At 39.3% G+C, this 19,605-nt stretch overlaps 2 protein-coding genes across 2 annotated transcripts in view; both read right to left on the bottom strand.

Annotated features, from left to right (window-relative positions):
• Positions 1-19,605, bottom strand: part of LOC134527621 (ABC transporter G family member 20-like) — a 138,759-nt gene that overhangs the window by 102,114 nt on the left and 17,040 nt on the right. The window lies entirely within an intron of this gene.
• The window catches only part of LOC134527501 (uncharacterized), a 28,884-nt gene continuing 23,913 nt past the window's right edge, over positions 14,635-19,605 (bottom strand). Inside the window, exon 2 of the mRNA XM_063360226.1 lies at positions 14,635-15,244. Coding sequence (XP_063216296.1) covers positions 14,635-15,244 — 610 coding nt within the window. The remainder of the gene's footprint in view (positions 15,245-19,605) is intronic.

Raw genomic sequence — 19,605 nt, 5'->3', positions numbered from 1 at the left:
TTAGTGAATCCGCGGGTTATTATTAGCTGGTATAAGTACCTATATAATTTTGGCACAAAACCACGTGAAAATATTTTAAATTTGTTAAATAAGTTGGAAACATAACTAACAGTTAAAATATCTTACTATTATTATTCTAATCTGAAACTTCCAATAAATAATGTTTTCCATTCGATTCCAAATAATAATCTGATATTCGCTCGCGATTATTCAACATTCGTAGGGCCAAAATCAGAATTCCTTTTTTGCAGCTGAATCAGCATAAAGTTTCTCCTAACACTGACATCGTAAAAGTATTGTCGCTGTTCCTTTGTTCTTTTTTTTTCTCCTTTCAAGTTTCTTTCCCTTTTTGAAGTACGGTCGTCTTTCACAACTTTAAAGACGAGCCAGAATATGTGACGCTAGATGGAGAACGAGTGGAATTTGAAAAAGAAGAAGCGTTAATAATATAGTGAAAAAAAAGGCAAGATGTGCATATATATATACAAATATTATTACAATATACAAGCACCGCTTAAGTATAGGCAGGCATTTTTTGCGTAAAAATCCGACTGCTTGTAAGACTGTGATATGGCATTCCCTCACCAGCGGTGTTTTCCTTGTGTTTGGCAGCCGTCTGCAAGAGAAGCCTTGACTTTATTTGGCACGACTATTCAGGACGGGTTTTGCTTCCGCACAGAACTGATAGATATCTCTTTTAATAAATCAATGCAAAATTGGTTTTTGGGGGGTGAAGATCATTCTACCAGTCTCCCGTGTGTAGTGTATATATGTGTTTTTGCAGATGCATGAAACTGTAATAAATGATAACTGAGACCTGCCAATCTAACTTCAAAGTTAATACTTTTCAAAATTTTATTTGATAGTTTTTAATTCTTTAATAAAAGTTTAATATTTTTTTAAAATCTGCACATTTGATTAACGAAACTCTAAAATTGAAATACCTATACTATCTTTTGTGTATTGTGCTATTGGCTCAGAGTTCCTCCAGATAACTCCTAGTAGACACGCGGAAATTTCGCGAATTTTTTTGGTGTCAGGCTAAACTTCAAAGTCTTAGGTTTGATCAAACAACGTTTGCTTTTACGTTGGCTGATTTCCTTGCACGAAAATTTTGGCTCTTGTTAATCAGGACTACCTGATTCGGTTATTACCCTCCTACAAGGGTTCGTTGATTCGCGGTCGTGGAGGGGCGTGTCCAAATAACTGCTGTCCAATCATGAACACAGTGTGGAGGGTGAAGGTTTGCCTTCCAGCTTGCGGCTAAATGAATGAGCGAAATTTTCATATACCGGATATATCTTATTATGGATTTCGAACAACGCGTTAATATTAAGGTTCCCGCCTACCTAGTCACACATTCGGTGCAAAGAGCTTCAGGAAAAACAACCCGATTTGAAAACTCATTAAGATATAAGAGTGGGGTCTTTTTACGAAAAGCATTTAAGAATTCGCTGTGGGACGAAAAGTAGTGTTTCCAGATAAAATTTTTAAACTATATTTTTATATGAGTTAAAATGTGTGTTTTCAGAATAAAGTTTAGGCATAAAACCACTGGTACAGATTCTTAAAAGCACTTAAGAGACTTGCATCACAACTTTATCTTCATTTCTCCTCCATATAATGTAATGGTCACCACTCAAATGTCACAGTTATCCTGTGACGACGAGAAGACTGCGCGGCAGTTCCGAGCCTTGCGCTTAGAGGTGATATCACGCTAGAAGCATCAGCGAGCGTCGCGCTTATCATCCCACCTCACAAACACACATACAACCTGACTAGACGGGTCCCTAAAGTTTAATTTTCAAAACGCAGACCAGAAAAATAAGTCGTACCAAAAGGAAAACGCTTTGACACATTCCCGACACTGAGAGGACCACGATTGAGAATATGACGGAAAGCTTCCAGTCATGGAATGAACACTGAGATAGGTGCGTATCGCTAGCCAAGGAGATAAATTTGAAGGAGATTAGTTAAAATTTAATGTTAGGTAATAACTTTGTACGTAATAAAACTGTCCACAATATTTTTTATTTCACCTCTCATTTTAGACGTAATCGAATACGCGAGTTTTCCCCGTAAACTAGTTAATATTTTGTGAGGGTCGAAGCAAAAAATGACCACTTTTATGCACCTCGTCAATGGACCACTGACTGTTGGACCTTCCCTGAAGGAATACAAGCCAACAACCACCGCGCTAGAATTGTTTGACCTAATCACGAGCGACCCAGAGAGAATGTGACATGTGGCAGCTGCCAATGAACACGCGACATCTACTTGACTTTACTTGTGAAATACCATCTGACTGCAGAAAATAACGCTAACACTGCATGTCCATACATTTTACATGTTCTTAGAAGAAGAAAGGAGAAAAGTTTTCTGTTAATTGTGTACATGTTTCCTTTTCGAAGAACCTAAGAAACTCTTTCTGTAGCATATATATATTGCGATTCTGGTTTTTAGTAGTGATTTTTGCTTCTAGTTAATAATTGTGTATATTTATGTTTTGGTGTAGCTGTTGGCTACTAGACACTATCTAAATGTTGTCATTAATGGTTTGTATTTTATTTGTTGCAGTCTTTTATGATCTACTACGAAGTGATATTTTAAAACCTTTTTAAATATCTAATTCAAATAACTAACCTCTATATTTTATGAGAAATTCGGCAATCAAGTTTGATACATTACTAGGGGCATGCATTTTTCGGCGAAAAGATGTAGAGTCTAGCTGAGAGTTGAAATATTTTAATATAATCTGTGTTTCGTGATTGGTTGAGTTTCTTCCAGATTAATGACTACTGTCAGCCCACAAATCACAGCCATCCACCACCGAAGCAAAAGCGTCCTGAATGGCCCGGCCAAATAAGGCAATCACTTCTCTTGCAGACGGCCGCCAACGACAGGCTGGCACAGTTACGCGTATTTTCAGTCTAACAGTAGTTCAAGTTTTTTCGCGAAATATGCATGGCCTATACGTTACCCAATCATTTATCTAGTTTATAAACAAATTTTTAAGTTATACCATGAATTCGGAAGAATAACTTACTAAAATTATTCTTAAGTAACGTTAAGAAACGATACCTACAAAAATATGTCTTGCCTTGTGGATGGATGGTGGTGAACATACATTATTTAAGTACTTTACTATGTTTGTGAGTATTGTATGCACTTTGTGTTTTAGTGTACAACTATTTTCTAAAAATAAATCCTATTTTCTTCCAACACTAGTCGATATTCAAAAATTGATTACATCATTGTCTCACCTTGTTCTTTACAAGAACAAGGTGACAATGTGAGTAACTTTTGAATATCGGCTTAGATGGATAGAAAAATATAAATAATCTCTCCAACCTGCTACTGTGCGGAAATTTTCCACATATGTAAGAATAAAAAGGCGTAGAAAAAAAGTGAGTGAGTCAGTTAGGAATCACTAGTGATATGTAAACATTTGACATCGGAAACGAGAAAATTCATATATTTTCATATTTTTTCACGTTAAAAATAATTATTTCTGCATAGAATTTTATTATGTCCATCTTGTTAAAATACACTAAAAAAGTTTATAATTTCCAGTTTTTGTACATACTGGGAGTTATAATTACATGACAATACTAAAATATTAACCTGAAACATTTTGAAATACACTTTATAACACTAAGTATATGTTTTAATATTTGTTTTTGCTTAAAAGACTGAAATCAGTCTGTAAATAATTACTACAAACTAACCATAACCTTACAGAGCTGATTCAACATTATTATATATTATTACTATACTAAAGTTTTATTAAAAATATAAACAAATTGAGTGATGAGATTCTAACCACATCTCTTGAGGTTAATAGGCACGCGCGTCACCACAGTGCTACCGAGTGCGAAAACATATTGTGAAGAGAATATGTATTATAATATTTCTATGGCCAACATTCTTAGGTATTTGAAACTTATTTTTACTTTTTACTGTGACTTTTAGTTTACCGAACATATTCCGGAGTAGTTTCATCATCGTGAAGTTTCATTTGGCACACCAATACGTTGGGTATGTACCCTTATGTTTACGAAAGTGACTACATACAGGTTTATGTTGCCACACGTGATTCCGCCATCTTTTTGCCACATTTCCGTTCATATATTTCCGTTCCCTTTTTACGAAATTAAGCCTACCAAATGCCGTATGCCAAAAGCTGACAAGTTTACATGTATAAATTTCATAGTGGCATCTTCCAGTCACACGTCGTACAAAATTATATAAAAATTGACGTATTGAATATTTCTTGCAAATTTGTTTTAGTAGGTATTATTTCAATTCTAAGATTGATAACTAAATGTTTAAATGCTTGTTTGATTGTTAAATAATGTGAAATATTTTAAAATAAAATTGATATTCTAATATTGCGCATGCTGAATCTCAATAAATCAAACGAGACGACACAGCTGGTGACAGTTACTGACGTGCTTCCTGCGAGGAACAAGTAATTAAGTTTTTGGAAGTTTTGCGAAATATGCTTGGATTTGTTATGTATATCCTCTATGTAAAACCACAAGGCCAGAATAACAACAGTTGGGACAAAAATTAATAAGCTTTTTCTTCAATCATCCATATATATAAACAAAATAAAATATTACTAAACCTATAAATAAGATGCAGTTCGGCTACTCCATACGTTAATGAACAAATTCTTCCTTATCCTATTAGATAATTGATATTCATGAATTACATTTTATGGCATACTTAAATGAAGTAAGGCTTAAATTTATACAAATTATTAAGGACAGAAAAAATTCAAATTAACATTGAACTCTACACTCTTCTACACACTCGCCCAAATGTCGCTTGCCCATTGGGTTCTGTCTTGTGAGACGTGTTTACTGGCATGCACGTCGTTCGGTATATCCTTTTTAGAAGTGTTTGTGATTGGTTGAGAGTCTCTCAGAGTAACTGCAGACCGATCACAGAAGCAGTTAAGGTGTTTCGATTCCACTCCATCCCAAAATTAATACATTAATTTTCCGGTCTCAAAATATTATTTATCTATTGCGTGCCCCGCTTATTGATAAACGGTGTGTTTCAAGGGCGTATCCAGCTAAACGTAATATAAGGATCAGTGGTGTCGTAAAATAATATAAAGTAACAAAAAATTATATTAGATAATAGTTAACAAAACAATATTTTTTTAAGTAATAGTTTGTGCGGATTGGTTACAAATTTTCTTTAACTGCATCTCTTTCCTCCTTGTTTTGGTTTTTTCCACTTAAGAGAGCAGGGGCATTTGCCCCATCGTTCCCACCCCCCCCCCAATTGGGTTACAATTTTGTTTTTTCAGCGTGTTTTGAAGCAATGACAAACTATCCAATGTTTAGTTACGCTTATCACTCACTCACTGATTCTGTAACGCCAAAAACAAGCGTATCATGAAGCACATTTATTACCTACTCCATAGAGATGTGTAAAAAGTAGAAAATTTATGTGTAAAAACGGAGTAACATTTGAAATACAGCTACATAAGTGGAATACAGCTACATAAGTGGAACATGCTCTAATTATTAAATTAAAGTATTTGTTATATTCGTTATATTTTAATGACCATGCTTATAATTATTATAAAATCCTAAACCTCAGAAATTTTAGTCCTAAACGAAAAACGGTGAGAAAGTTTCTTTTTTTTTTCTTTATAAAACTATGTTTGTATTACTGGGAATCTTTTCATGATATTTTTAATTTTGAACTTATAACCTTTCGAAAATCTTTGTTTTTATTATTTATATATGTTTATTTCTATGAATTTTATGCATGCCATTAATTAAAATACGTTGGTATTTTTGTATTTCATGTATCTATAGAATTAATTTTTATTTCCGAAAAGTCATTTAGCTGGTTTGCTTTTTTTTATTTTTTTGTAGTTTGAATTTTTATATTATATTCTTCTTTTATGGTCAATTAAATTCTTGCTGCTAAAATTATCGGAAAAATAGCATCGATGTACTTTATTTATATATACATATATATACATATACACATACATATGTGTGTGTATGTTAATATATATAATTTTAGTTGCATAACATTAAAAGTAAAAAATTATAAAAAAATCGTGTTTATTAAATTATATTGTTAGTTATATCCATCGTTTTTCAAAGGGCGCCTTAAGCACCGTACAACCTTCTGACATGTAGTGTTTGTCAAGTTTGCAAATTGTGTATAGCCACTTAGAATAGAAGAAAAATGTCGATAGTCAACAGCGAGGAGTGTCCACTCTGCTAGTTCCTTATTTGCGCCGAGCGTCGCGGAAGAGCGAAGGCTCGCGTCTGGCCGGGAAGCGGCGACCTCGCCTTCAGCAGTAGTGGAGAGGGAGGGGGGTGTGGCCCCAGGCCAAGGTCAGCGTGGATCGAGGACTGACCTCGAGCAGGTGCCCCAGGTCTCTCCCCCCTCCCTCACACCCAGCCTCATCGTACTCCATCGTTCAGACGCGAGCCTCGCTCAGAGTTATCGCTGAAGTGGCCCGTCTGGTCGGGGGGTGTGTGTGTTGATGAGGCGGGATGATAAGCGTAACGCTCACTGTTGCTTCTAGCGCGGTATCGCCTCTGAGCGCATGTTCACAGTGCTCCTGGATGTCGAAAAGGCTTTTGACAAGGCCTGGCATGAGGGCCTCCTCGCCAAGCTGCTTGACTGGCAGTTTCCGCTGAGGTACGTCCTCCTAGTTTCCAGTTTTCTGGCGGGACGGACCTTTCTGGTGAAGGTGGAGGGGACTCTCTCCGAGCCTAGGCCCATCACCAGTGGCGTGCACCAGGGCTAGACTAAGTCCCTTCCTGTACGGACTGTATGTGGCAGACATCCCCACGACACAGGGCATAAGGACGCAGCTGTTCGAAGATGACACAGTCATATTTGCGACAGGATGGGACGTTCAGGGCCTGAGAGAGCGTTAACAGGACCACCTGGAGTACCTCGAAGAGTGGCTGGAGCGCTGGCGAATTAAGGCCAATGCCGAAAAGTCGGTCTCCGTCCTCTTGACCCGTCGCAGGCCGCAGCCCCCACTACAGAGATACCGGTAGCTAAGTCGGCGAGATACCTGGGGCTGGCTCTCGACCTGGCCCGCCCACATCGAGCACAAGGTGGCGCGGTGCCGACAGATGGTGGGTGCGCTGTGCCCCCTCCTCAGGGGGAACACGCTTCCCGGCCGGACGAAAGCCCGCGTATACCAGGCGTCCATACGGCCAGCCATGCAATACAGGGTGGAGACGTGGGGCTACGCCCCAGCCAAAACAGTCAAGCCACTGCAGGGCGCCCAAAACCGAGTGCTCCGGCTCATCACAGGACTCAACAGATACACGAGAATCTCGACACTCCATGCCCTCAATAAATGCCAACTCATTTCACACACCATCATCACACAGACCCGGAGGAGATCGAAAGCTACCGCTGACCACGCCTGCCTGACCCTGACTGAACAGCAGGTGGCGCACGACAGACAACCACGTGACCCAACACAGCAGACCGCACGGAACCCACCTGGGGCCCCAAATCGCACCCCAAGAGGCCAGAGGAGGCTCGGGAGGGGCGGCCACCACCCCCGCCCTCGTGGCCCAGCAAACAGAGAGACACCCCCTGAATGTTCCTGTACCACACTTGGTACCCGTGATGTCTGCCGAGGCGTGCCTCACAATAACTAATCAACCGAGGACGCATACCAGGCACCAGCAGCCTAGGCGAGGGCGCCCCGCTACAAAACCGGGCCGGCCACGCTGCCTAAATGTCGACCACAACTTAAGACCTGACGGAACAAGGGGTGTCCCAGACATACGCCATATGAGCGTGAGTCGGTCGTGGAAGGGGGAGGGGGGGCTGCTTCAGTCCGGACTCGGCACGAGTCGGGGACGGCTTCCGGCCTAACCCCCTCCTCAGCTATTCCTCTGCCTAGAGGGCCCTAGGTGGACTCAGGCGGCCAACACAGACCACTCCAGCTCGACTACAAGAAACACCCAGGCGCAGACTGGCTAGCGCTCAGCGGGGGCCTTGGCGGACCTCGTGAGCGCATCACTCCCCACTCCGCCACATTCATCCACGCAACCAGACACCAGCACTCCACCACATCCAAACAGCCACCCCCTACCACAGACTCCAGAATCATTTACACCCAAACACATCAAAAAAGTACACACAGACACATGCCAAGAGGTAGTGGGCGGCACCCCGCGAGCCCCTGGATCGATGCCACAGACAGGCATGCGGACCGGCAATGATGACGGTGTCAGTTCCGCGACGCACTGGTTGCTGACTGTGCTGTCCGCATTAGCAACTGATCTGATCCAGCCTCTGAGCGCATAGCTGTGAACCGGCACGCAGTCTTAGCGTCGTGCGTAGGGAAACTATAAGATCTGAGATGTAACTATAACTTTATACGGTGGAGAAATGAAGATATATGTGTAATACAAAGTTCTTTGGGTACTTTCAAGTTGTGCTTACTATAAAGTTAAATATTGACTGGTGTTTAATATAGTCACAATTTTTTTGAATCTACGGTAAAGAAAATATAATATTTAAACAATGGGTCTATATATTTATCATGCTTTTTAATGTGCATATTTAATACTGGAAAAATATTCAGGGAACGGTTTACAAATAATTTAAACTATTGGAGGTTCTGGGATAACACACAGCATCAATGAGCTGGCAAAAATCTGAAATAAGTATTAACGAGAACATTTCATTTCTAGCGATGCAGTTGTTTTCATGTAAAATTACAAATTTACAAATATCAGTAATTTAACAGGATGTTTTCAGATCCATTTACAGAAATAATATCAGGATAGGTTTATTCGTTAATGCCAAGTAAACATATTTCAACTGTGCGCAAAATTAATTTTTTAGAGTTTAGTCGTGGACAGCTTAGCGAAATACAACAGTGGTGTGATTTTGGCGCTTATCTACGTATTGAAGAACTATTATTGGTTATCTGATTGAACGGATGGTTTCACACACGTCTGCTGATTAGCGATTAGTGTAGTCGGCCGCCGCTGAGAGGGCGCTAATGAACACCATTACATCTAGGTCGTGCACGTCCCCGCATTGCCATTCCCTATGATTCCTGCCATCTCGCTCCTCAAATAGGCCATTAGGCTGGGCGTACGGGCTTTGAAACGTCTCTTTGCCTCTACAAAGAAATAAAATGTATGTAAATTTACAAAAGATTCGTTTGGAAACCAGTTTGCCAAAAAATTGTTGGTAATATTACAAGACATATTCTGTAACTTTGTACAACTAATGGATGGCTATAGTTATTTTTTCATATATGCAATACGTTTTTTCGAGATAATTCTGAGAATTTCTTACGAAAATTGGCGCATAACTTTATGTTTTCATTGATTTTTTCAAACAATACTAAAAAACTCGAATTGTCAGGGATTTGACTTTATTTCGTTTTACTGTGTTTATTAATATGAGCATTAAAATACTGAAGAGCTATTCAGGGAACGGTTTACAAATATCTTTAACTATATGAGGTATTGGGATGTCACAAAGCATGAATGCCTGGGTAATAATCCGAACCCATCATTACTGCTAACAGTAGTTTGTAGTTGATGCTGAAGTTTCCGTTTAAATGTATAAATTTACAAATATCTGTAATTTTACGTGAATGTTTTGTTCCATTTGCAAAACAAAAATGTACAGCATACGAGCCAGCCACCAAACTTACCTGCATTCTTTTCGTTGTTAACGCACCTCAATTGGACTTTAAAGACGCAAAGTCTTAACAAATTATTTAAGTCTATTTGCGGTACCCTGATTGGCACGGACAGATAGTGGTTTTATCAAAACAAGGTTTATTTCAAGATTCATAATAATGAATTTTATATCTAAATTAATATCTATAAGTGTTTCAAACCATCGAAATTTCAAAAAATGGCTCACACATTCAAAGTATATATCGCTTTTTGTTATTTATGTTCTCGTGACCTGTTGTCGTTTAAGGTCAGGCTAACAGAAAGAAATTGCACGTATGGGTATAAGTAGTTACTCTGAAACATTCGTGGATTCATTTTGTGATATGCTTTAATTTTAAATAATTATAGCTGTATGCGTCTTCTACTATTTTATTCACCATATATGTGCACAAACATTGGCCAGTTAGAAACTCTCAGTCAAAGAAGTGTCGAATCAAAGTCACTCAGTTGAGACGCCTCACAGGACCGCAGCCATTAAACAGGCGACGTTCGCCAGTGTTGCAGAGGAACATGGAGTGTATCCTGGAGGTCGTTGAACCGGTGAGTTTTTCCAGTCCCCAGGTGTGAGTAAATACAGTGGACGTTGCTGTGGTAATTTATTATACAGTAATAACTTATAATATACAGTACAGCCAATTTGGTCGTTTGAAACCTGTTTTAATTCAATAATATTATTTTTCAATAAAATGTTATCAATGAACGTCTAGAATAATGATGTTTGGTTAGTAACAATTACAGAAAATTTTGAATCAGTTATGTTTTTTTCAGTTGACCTTTTACAAAGTAACCATCTCTCTTTATATAGTATTATATCGATAATGGCTTCTTCCACCCCACATAATTAATATTCATTAATGCAAACTTCTTCATACAACAATGGTCCATGAAAAAACCCGTTTTTAAAACGTTTTTATACATAAATATATACGGTGTAATTTATACTAATATTATAGGGTAACCTCTTATGTGTTTCGAAGCAAAATGAAACCGCTTGAGTTGTCACTCTATAATTGTATTTACTTATATGATAGGAATTATAGTTACTATATTAAGTTTATATGGGCGCCACACTTTAACATTACTATATTAATCATAAATGTTTACTATGCTATAAGTAATTTTCCATTGCGGCTTATGCCCAAGGTTACCTATTTCGACACTGAGAAACTAGGTTGCTTATCCATGACTCATTAGAAATCAAATAAAATATAATTTATCTATAAAGTTATGTTGGGCACAACCAAAATCAAAAGTTCATTTGTGATAAATAATAGTATTTAAAGTGAATAAAAAAAATTAACTAGCTCAGTTACTTCGGAGTGCACAGGAGTCTTTAAATCGGGACCACTAGGCGTAATTCAAAATAATTATGTTGTGCCATAATGAAAACCAGAGAAATAAAATACTATGCCGAAACAGTTAATAGGAGGGGTTCACCGAACACAAAACTTCAGTACTGAATACATTAGACTTTTGGTACCTTATATTTCAGCGGATAAAAGTAGCCCCGGTAATTAAATATTACCATAGCATTCGCCCTGGCTCAGGGGCACAACAGTTCACTTATTCAGTGAACTATCAGCTGATAATATAGCTGATACTAGCCACTAAAACTTCCTTCTTCATTTTATTCTCTCAAACTTATATCGTTAACAATCCACACTCCTTTCCATTTTTTAAAAGATCCGCCGATCCATAGACAAAATCACCTTCTCTTAGTCACATATCTTTGCACAACATTAAACATAGAGAAATAAATAAACCCTAAAGATAATTACACTTGAAAGACATATAAATAAACACTGAAAAATAGTTAAACTAAAGTTTCAGTGTTCTGAGATAATTAGTATTATCACAGATGCCGCTCTCGGCCTTAATTCACACAAAAATTACCTTAAATTTGGTTTAATTTAGGTCGTACCATAATTTCAAATTCAAACACTGAAACTTGACATTTGCCAAAAGTTGGTAACACTGAGTTTCGTGACAGTTGAGAATCGTAACGGCTCACACCATATTTCTTCATCCTGGGAGCGGGCAGCTGCTATCAACAAGTGTCTGGTAAACAAACACCCGGCGTCGTGAATCGAGGTGTCTATTACCTCGCTGAAGGTCTCGGGAACAAAGAAGAAAACTCGTTCTGCCGCTGGTTACAAGGTAGGAGTTGATTCTGCAGGGAATTACGAGGCTGCTATCAACAAGTGTTGTGTTGCGGGTACTAAGCAATACCGCTCAATGTGCAGATACACGCCGTCGCTGGACGCTGTTGACCGGGACGCCGTCCAAGCCAATGACAACCACTGATGTCACCACATTGACATCGTGATCCAGGCTAGCGAGGACTGTGGCAGCCATTCCAGACAACCCATGCCTGGAATATACCTCTCGGCCGCTCCACCCCAGGCCTGCAGTGGGACGTCATGCCTAAAGCCTGACAGACGTGGTGGACGCTGTCACTGCTGATGCTACTACCCCATGCAGTAGACGAGGATCAAGAAGAATTCATCTCGGTCCGTAGTTCGTCCGCGCAATCGTGTACACTATAAACACTCATTAAACTGTTATATATTAGCCTCTAAATGCACCCGCGCTTTTTAACTTTAAGCGTCCAAGTGAACTACCTCGTACAGTTTATTCTCCATTCGCTGCAGACACCGGAACGTAAAAATTCTTCTTTACTTGCTACCCTAACTAACCTTAAATAATGGGTAAGCAACCTTGGTTTAAAATAGGCCTACTTATTAAAAATTTAAAATCTTAAATTAAACACACATAATTTGACACAACTCATATTAACCAAAAATATTAAATAAAATAAGCATAATTCATTAACATAATAACACAACTACATAATATAGTGGAAATCAGATGTGGACTATTGTTGAGACTGGGTATTTTTTTCCATGTTCATGCTGTGTAAATAAATGTGATAATTTTTACTTGTCTACAACAATAGATAACTATTTAGTTATTTTGGCTGAAAATAATTAATTTTAACCCAGCCAAAGAAAGCTTTGCTATATTACAATTGGTATCATACCATCAATTGAAATAGTTGTTTGTTAAACTTCATTATTAAACATTATTATGTTAGTACATTCATTTTATGGCAGAAATAATAACATTTCCTGGAATTCTGCCTATAACAATAAACATTTGTTTCATTATGATATATATATTATATTTACAATCAACTTGTTCTTAGAAACATTAACTAAACTTCAGTGCAGGAACACATAATTAAACTTCAAACACAATAACATTGAGATGCACATATTAAATAAATATTTACAGTGATTACTAGAACTTCATAAATGACTTGCTGGTATATAGGAATAGCACATTCCTGGCCATTAATATTGATATGCACATATTCTAATATTTTACAGTTATTTCTGATTATACTTAGTAATCATAATTGTTTCATTTGGTCTCCCATAAAACAACATTAAATCACATTTTCACATCGCTAGCTTTTTAGCATTGTTATTAATTACCTCACAGATATTTAATAATATTTTGTCAATTAACAAATAATAACATTCTACACTCATCACTGAAGAATCTTTTCACATCAAGAAATAGACAGTGAATTACAGTGATTTCAACCTGAGTGCTATCTGTATGATGTAAACAAGTGAAATTCAATGATTAATGTGCATTTTTCTTTCTTGTCAGCTATATTTTCTTTCTTTTCAAAATTAATCTAAAGAGAATTGAAGGTGGTCTCTCTAGACAGCTATATAGCTAATTCTTTCTTCATGTGTGATATCTAGGAATTTGTGGATGAAGTAAATATCCACTTAGATAGGGTAATCCTGTGGGATTACAATCCTAGTCAGCATTATTTACTACTGATTGAAAAGTGTTAGAAATGAGGAATGCCTAGGAAATAGGTAGGTAAAAAGACTGTAACCTGGATCATAACAAGGTAAGCCATTATTTTCAATTTCTACAGTACCTTCTTGTTTGTTTACACACAGTGTGTCAGGGTGTCCGTGTCTACAACAGAACATTGCCTAGGTATACATTAGCACCAATCTACAGCCTGTACTGACAGTGTACATTAAAATTACTCAATTCGTGTGTGTGAACCGAACTATTAGGTGCTGCCAATAAACATGTACATACAGTACACCAGGTTCACAGTACATCCTCTAGGTCTCTGCCTAAGGACAAAAGCATTTACTCTCGTACTGAACCACATAAATGCTAGGAAGACTACGCTTCACCTAGCCGAAATCAACTGAGTTCACAAAATTAAAAAAAAAAAACTCAGCTGACTAACACCATAACCTTCCGGTATAAATTCACAGTTACACATAAATCTTATTAATAATTCTAGGCACAATAACAGTACAGTATACATATAGCTAACTATTTTGTATACTCTGATCTTACATATCTTGCACAGCTGGTGCGTGGTAGGCCCTTAAATGATTAATGTTGTAGTTTCCCACATTGATACCTGTTGACACTTCCTTTAAGGTGTAACAGTTCTCCCGATGTACCTGGAGAATCTCGTAGGGTCCACTGTAGAGTAGGAATAACTTCTTTGTTACATTCGCCCACTTGTTGCTTGTTGGTGCAGTTCTTAACAGCACAAGGTCACCGACCTTAAAACGGTGTAGCTTGCGCCTGGTTTTCCGCTTCTGCCTATTCCTGGCTTCTAGGTGTAGCTTTGCTCTAATTAAATCCTCAATTTCTTCCCTGCTAGGAAGTTTATCCTGATCCGGATTCTCGTCGCAGATGGGTAAATATTGGTTTGGTATCGCCTCCGACCGAACCAGGCATATGGCCTCATGAGGGGTGTACGCCGGTCTGCCGCTCCACAGGATTAACTGCTGGTAATCATTTACCCCCATGTCTGGTCCCTGGACTAATGATCGGGGCGTATCACCACTAATCCTTGCTAGTTTAACGCCGTAACATTGGCTGTGCTAGCCAAGGCGGCGTTTGATGATGAGCTGGCCTGCTGCTGTTGTCGCAGCTGCTGCATCTGGCTGCTGTTGGGAGGGATTGGTGATTGCCGCGCAAAGTATCCTTGTTGGTACTTTGACGTGGACGAGGGGAAGTTGTGAGTGGGGAAACTCGTCGTGGTGTTCGCTGACTGGACGGTTTCAGCTCCACTGGGAGGGAACACTAGCTGTTGCTGCTGCTCCGGTGATCTTGGCAATCGGTCGTGGTACCCTTGATGTGGTGATCTTGGTCGCTCTGGGTACTCGTACCTGGGAAGCCGTTGTTCTTCGTGTTGCGACCTCTTGTTATGGGGTTGTTCATGGTGGCTCGGCTCGTACTCGTCACCACCGGGACGACTCCATTTCCCGCTCCAGAAGTTCGAGTTATGTATTCGATTCTGCCGGTTGTTCCATTTACCAGTGTGGTGAAACTTCCATTTGGCGGTGTTGACTCGTATTTTGGGCTGTTCCCCGCCGCGCTGCCACTGTTGGTAAAGCGGAGGTGATTTCTGAGCTTGTGCCTTTTCTGGTTCAGTGGTATTAATCCGCCCCTGCTGCTCTAGCCTGGCGAATGCCAGTAACTGTTCTCTAAACTCGGTAATATTCGAAAAATTCCTACCAGTTAGCTGTAACTGGTACTTGTAGGGTAGTTGTCCAAGAAACATGGAAATAAATTCCTCGTCATTCATTGGTAGGTCTAAATATCTGGTACGTTCGAACATGCTCGAGAGATAGGCTTCCAGAGACTTATGTTTTTTATAGTAGAATTTTTCCCCATGCAGCCTGGCTCTTAAGTGGCCCTGTATTCGCACACTCCAGAACTTCTGCTTGAATTGAGTTTGGAAATCTGCGTATGTGTGGGTCGAAGTTTGTATTACTTCCCACCAGTAATACGCATGTTCGCGGAGGGCAGTATTCAGGCATTTTAATTTCTCCTCGTCATTCAGCTTAAACATGGCTGAATACTCCTCAAATTTTTTTAAAAACCGCATGGGGTTTTCATTTTCCCCACCTGCGAAACGAGGCATGGCCTCTGACCACTGTCTGGCCGGGTGGTGCATAATGGCCACTTGGTCAAGTGCAGGAGAAAGGCTAGAATGTGCTGCATGTGGTGTAGTAACTGGTGAAGCCGTCTCTGGCACGTTACTAGGGATAGCTATGGGCTTAACTGCGGTAGTGATGGGTCTATCCATCAGGTTGTCCAACCTGAGGGTAAGCATGCGATTTTCCAGATTACCTACTCGTTGTTCTAGTTGGTGCCCTAGTTCGTCCGTTTTGTGTGAAATTTGTGCCATTTGTTCGTGCACCTGTTGACTAGTGTTGTCCAAACTGCAGAGGTTTTGTGCAGCCTGTTGGGCCACTTGTTCTAAGCGTTCTGACACACTGCCTAACTCCTCCTGTATCTTCTGTGTGGTGTCTTGGCATTGATTCTGAAGCTGGGCTAATTTCTGATCAGTGTTAAACTCTAGTGTTGTTATCCGGTTGGTTACAACTGATACTGACTCCCTAACTTCCTGCAGCTCTAACTTGAGGTTACTCTCGAAGCTGAGGATACTTTGCTGTATGCCAGTCAGTTGTGCAGTATAGGAATCTAGCCTGGCACTGGTTTCAGCAGCGTTGACATCTAACCTGGCAGTATTAGAGTCTAATTTGGCAGTGTTAGAGTCTAATTTGGCAGTGTTAGAGTCTAATTTGGCATTCAATTCAGCAGCGTTGGCATCTAACCTGGTAGTGTTAGAGTCTAATTTGGCATTCATTTCAGCAGCGTTGGCATCTAACCTGGCATTTATTTCAGCAGCGTTGGCATCTAACCTGTCCATGAGTCCCTGGAGCAAGTTATTTAAGTCAATATTTTCACTAGGAGTAGGAACTAAAACTAAGATAGTTTCCAAGTGTTCCGTGGGCTGATTAGATTCGTTTCCCTCTATCTCTTGTGTTACCAGAATAGGAATTGTCTCTCTGTCCTCGGACATGCTGCTGTCCCTAGATCCGGTATTGCCTCGGTTATGGCACCTCCCTCTGGTATTCATGATTATACTCAACAAAAATTACTTGACAAAATATCGGGCCCCACGTACGGTCGACACTCTGTAATTTATACTAATATTATAGGGTAACCTCTTATGTGTTTCGAAGCAAAATGAAACCCATTGAGTTGTTACTCTATAATTGTATTTACTTATATGATAGGAATTATAGTTACTATATTAAGTTTATATGGGCGCCACACTTTAACATTACTATATTAATCATAAATGTTTACTATGCTATAAGTAATTTTCCATTGCGGCTTATGCCCAAGGTTACCTATTTCGACACTGAGAAACTAGGTTGCTTATCCATGACTCATTAGAAATCAAATAAAATATAATTTATCTATAAAGTTATGTTGGGCACAACCAAAATCAAAAGTTCATTTGTGATAAATAATAGTATTTAAAGTGAATAAAAAAAATTAACTAGCTCAGTTACTTCGGAGTGCACAAGAGTCTTTAAATCGGGACCACTAGGCGTAATTCAAAATAATTATGTTGTGCCATAATGAAAACCAGAGAAATAAAATACTATGCCGAAACAGTTAATAGGAGGGGCTCACCGAACACAAAACTTCAGTACTGAATACATTAGACTTTTGGTACCTTATATTTCAGCGGATAAAAGTAGCCCCGGTAATTAAATATTACCATAGCATTCGCCCTGGCTCAGGGGCACAACAGTTCACTTATTCAGTGAACTATCAGCTGATAATATAGCTGATACCAGCCACTAAAACTTCCTTCTTCATTTTATTCTCTCAAACTTATATCGTTAACAATCCACACTCCTTTCCATTTTTTAAAAGATCCGCCGATCCATAGACAAAATCACCTTCTCTTAGTCACATATCAGTAGTATATGAATGGGGTTCCGAGATCTGGCTTCTGGCTGTGGTGCCGGTGCCGGTGTCCGACATCTTGGATTTGTGACGTCACGGCGGCAAAAATTCCTCAAAATTCCTCAAAAATGACTCAAAATGACTCAAAAATTCCCGTTTTAAGAAAAAATTTCCCGTTTTCGAGGGAAAAATTCCCATTTCGAGGGAAAATTTCCCGTTTTATTCCTCAAAAATCCCAACGGCTAGAAATGTCCTGATAGAGGCTTAAGCATCCTTAACTCAAGCCTCAGTTAAGCCTCTATCAGGTTGTGACCTTGAACTTTGACCTTGACCCCGACGGCCATCTTGGATCCACCATCTTGGATGACATCATTTCGTTTTCTCGAACATTCCGGCATTGTGTTATCCGCCATTTTGAATTATGACGTCACCGTTGCAATTTCCGTTACGGCCGCCATCTTTAACTTTTTTATTCATTATCCGATTTTAACGAAAATTTTTTTTAAAATTATAAAAAAATTTAAATAATAAAATTTTAATAAAATTTTTTTAAAAATCATACATTAACGACACGGAGTTTGGAGTCCTCGGTTCGAACCCGGTGAGGGCAAAGAAAAATTAAAAATGGCGACCGATCCTTCCCCTACGGTGGACGCAGGCATACTGACTCCCTCCACTTTTTTTTTCAAAGCATAAATATATCGTCAGGTAGTATGACGTCATGTCCGCCATCTTGTCCTCGTCTGCTGGAAGCCATCATCAGTGTATCGTCGGCGAGAGTGCGCTGACGCCATGTTAGTTTAATTCTTATCCGCTAGAGTGCAGTAATCATTTATTATCGCTGTGACACCCGACATCTTGTCATTTGGCTGCCATCTTGAAAATCCATAATTATTTAGCTAGAAATTCGGGAAAAATTCCAAAATGCATTAAATAAATTTGTAATCTATATACTGATCGATTAGGTCGACTAAGGTCCTTGGTACAATCTAGGACGATGCAAAAAAATTAAATATAACATCAATTTAACATAATAGTAACAGGTTCGAGGAATTAAACACCACAAGTTCTTTTACAAACATAATATTTATTACATAATGTCTATTCTACTACAGGATCATTTGCGAAAGCCAGCAATATTATAATCATTTAGTTCCGCAGCGGTGTGAAATGACATTCTTAGCTCCAATCGGTTTATACTAGACAGAGTCCAGCCAGAACCTTTACAGACATAGTCCACCTCTTCTTGACAGAGTTTCTGGATACCGTTTTTAACAGTTTGCTTCACATCGTTAGAACTGTAAATTACTGCAGCCGATGTCTTGAATGCACACTTCTTCACTTTGTCATCGAACGGATATGGCTTTCCATATATACAGTCCAACCACAAGTTATATTTCAAAGGTCCGTTTGTTGCTACATCATCAGTAAGCTGATTGATTATCTTCTGTCTGATATCGTCAAGAAAATTACAAATGTCTTTCGACTCACCTAACGTATTTAAATAATAGTAGTCCTTCAATGTTCCACGAAATGCAGACTGCGCCAAGTAGAAACCATTATCGTTCACTTGTAATGCGCCGAACACAGTCTTAGGTTTATTTTCCTGTTCAGACGTCATACCAATCGGTTGCTGCACATCGGTTTTCTTGCTTGTACGCTCACGAGCCTTCAACCTAAACCGAGGAGTCGAAATTTCTGCAGGTAGTTCAGCAGTAGGCACACGGACTTCACCTTTACAGTTTTTCGCATGTCGACGCAAATTATCAATTCTAGTAAACCATTCATGACACTCATCACATCGAAACTTCATGCGAGATGGATTCTTCGTGCATTTGCTCCGCTCATGTCTTCGTGCATCATGGGAAAATGCGAACGACGTATCACAGTAGCTGCAAGGATACCGTGGTGATGAAGACGATCCTTTCAGACCCGATCCAGATACAGACGTTGCAACAGTAGTACCATTTCCAGGCATCCTCTTATGCACATCGATGCATCGTTGTTGCGACGAAACCTTTACTTTCTGCCGCACAGCAGGACCTTTGCA

The sequence above is a fragment of the Bacillus rossius genome, chromosome 1, assembly GCF_032445375.1.
Source record: "Bacillus rossius redtenbacheri isolate Brsri chromosome 1, Brsri_v3, whole genome shotgun sequence".
NCBI lineage: Eukaryota > Metazoa > Arthropoda > Insecta > Phasmatodea > Bacillidae > Bacillus > Bacillus rossius.
This window is presented reverse-complemented; position numbering and strand designations above follow the sequence as displayed.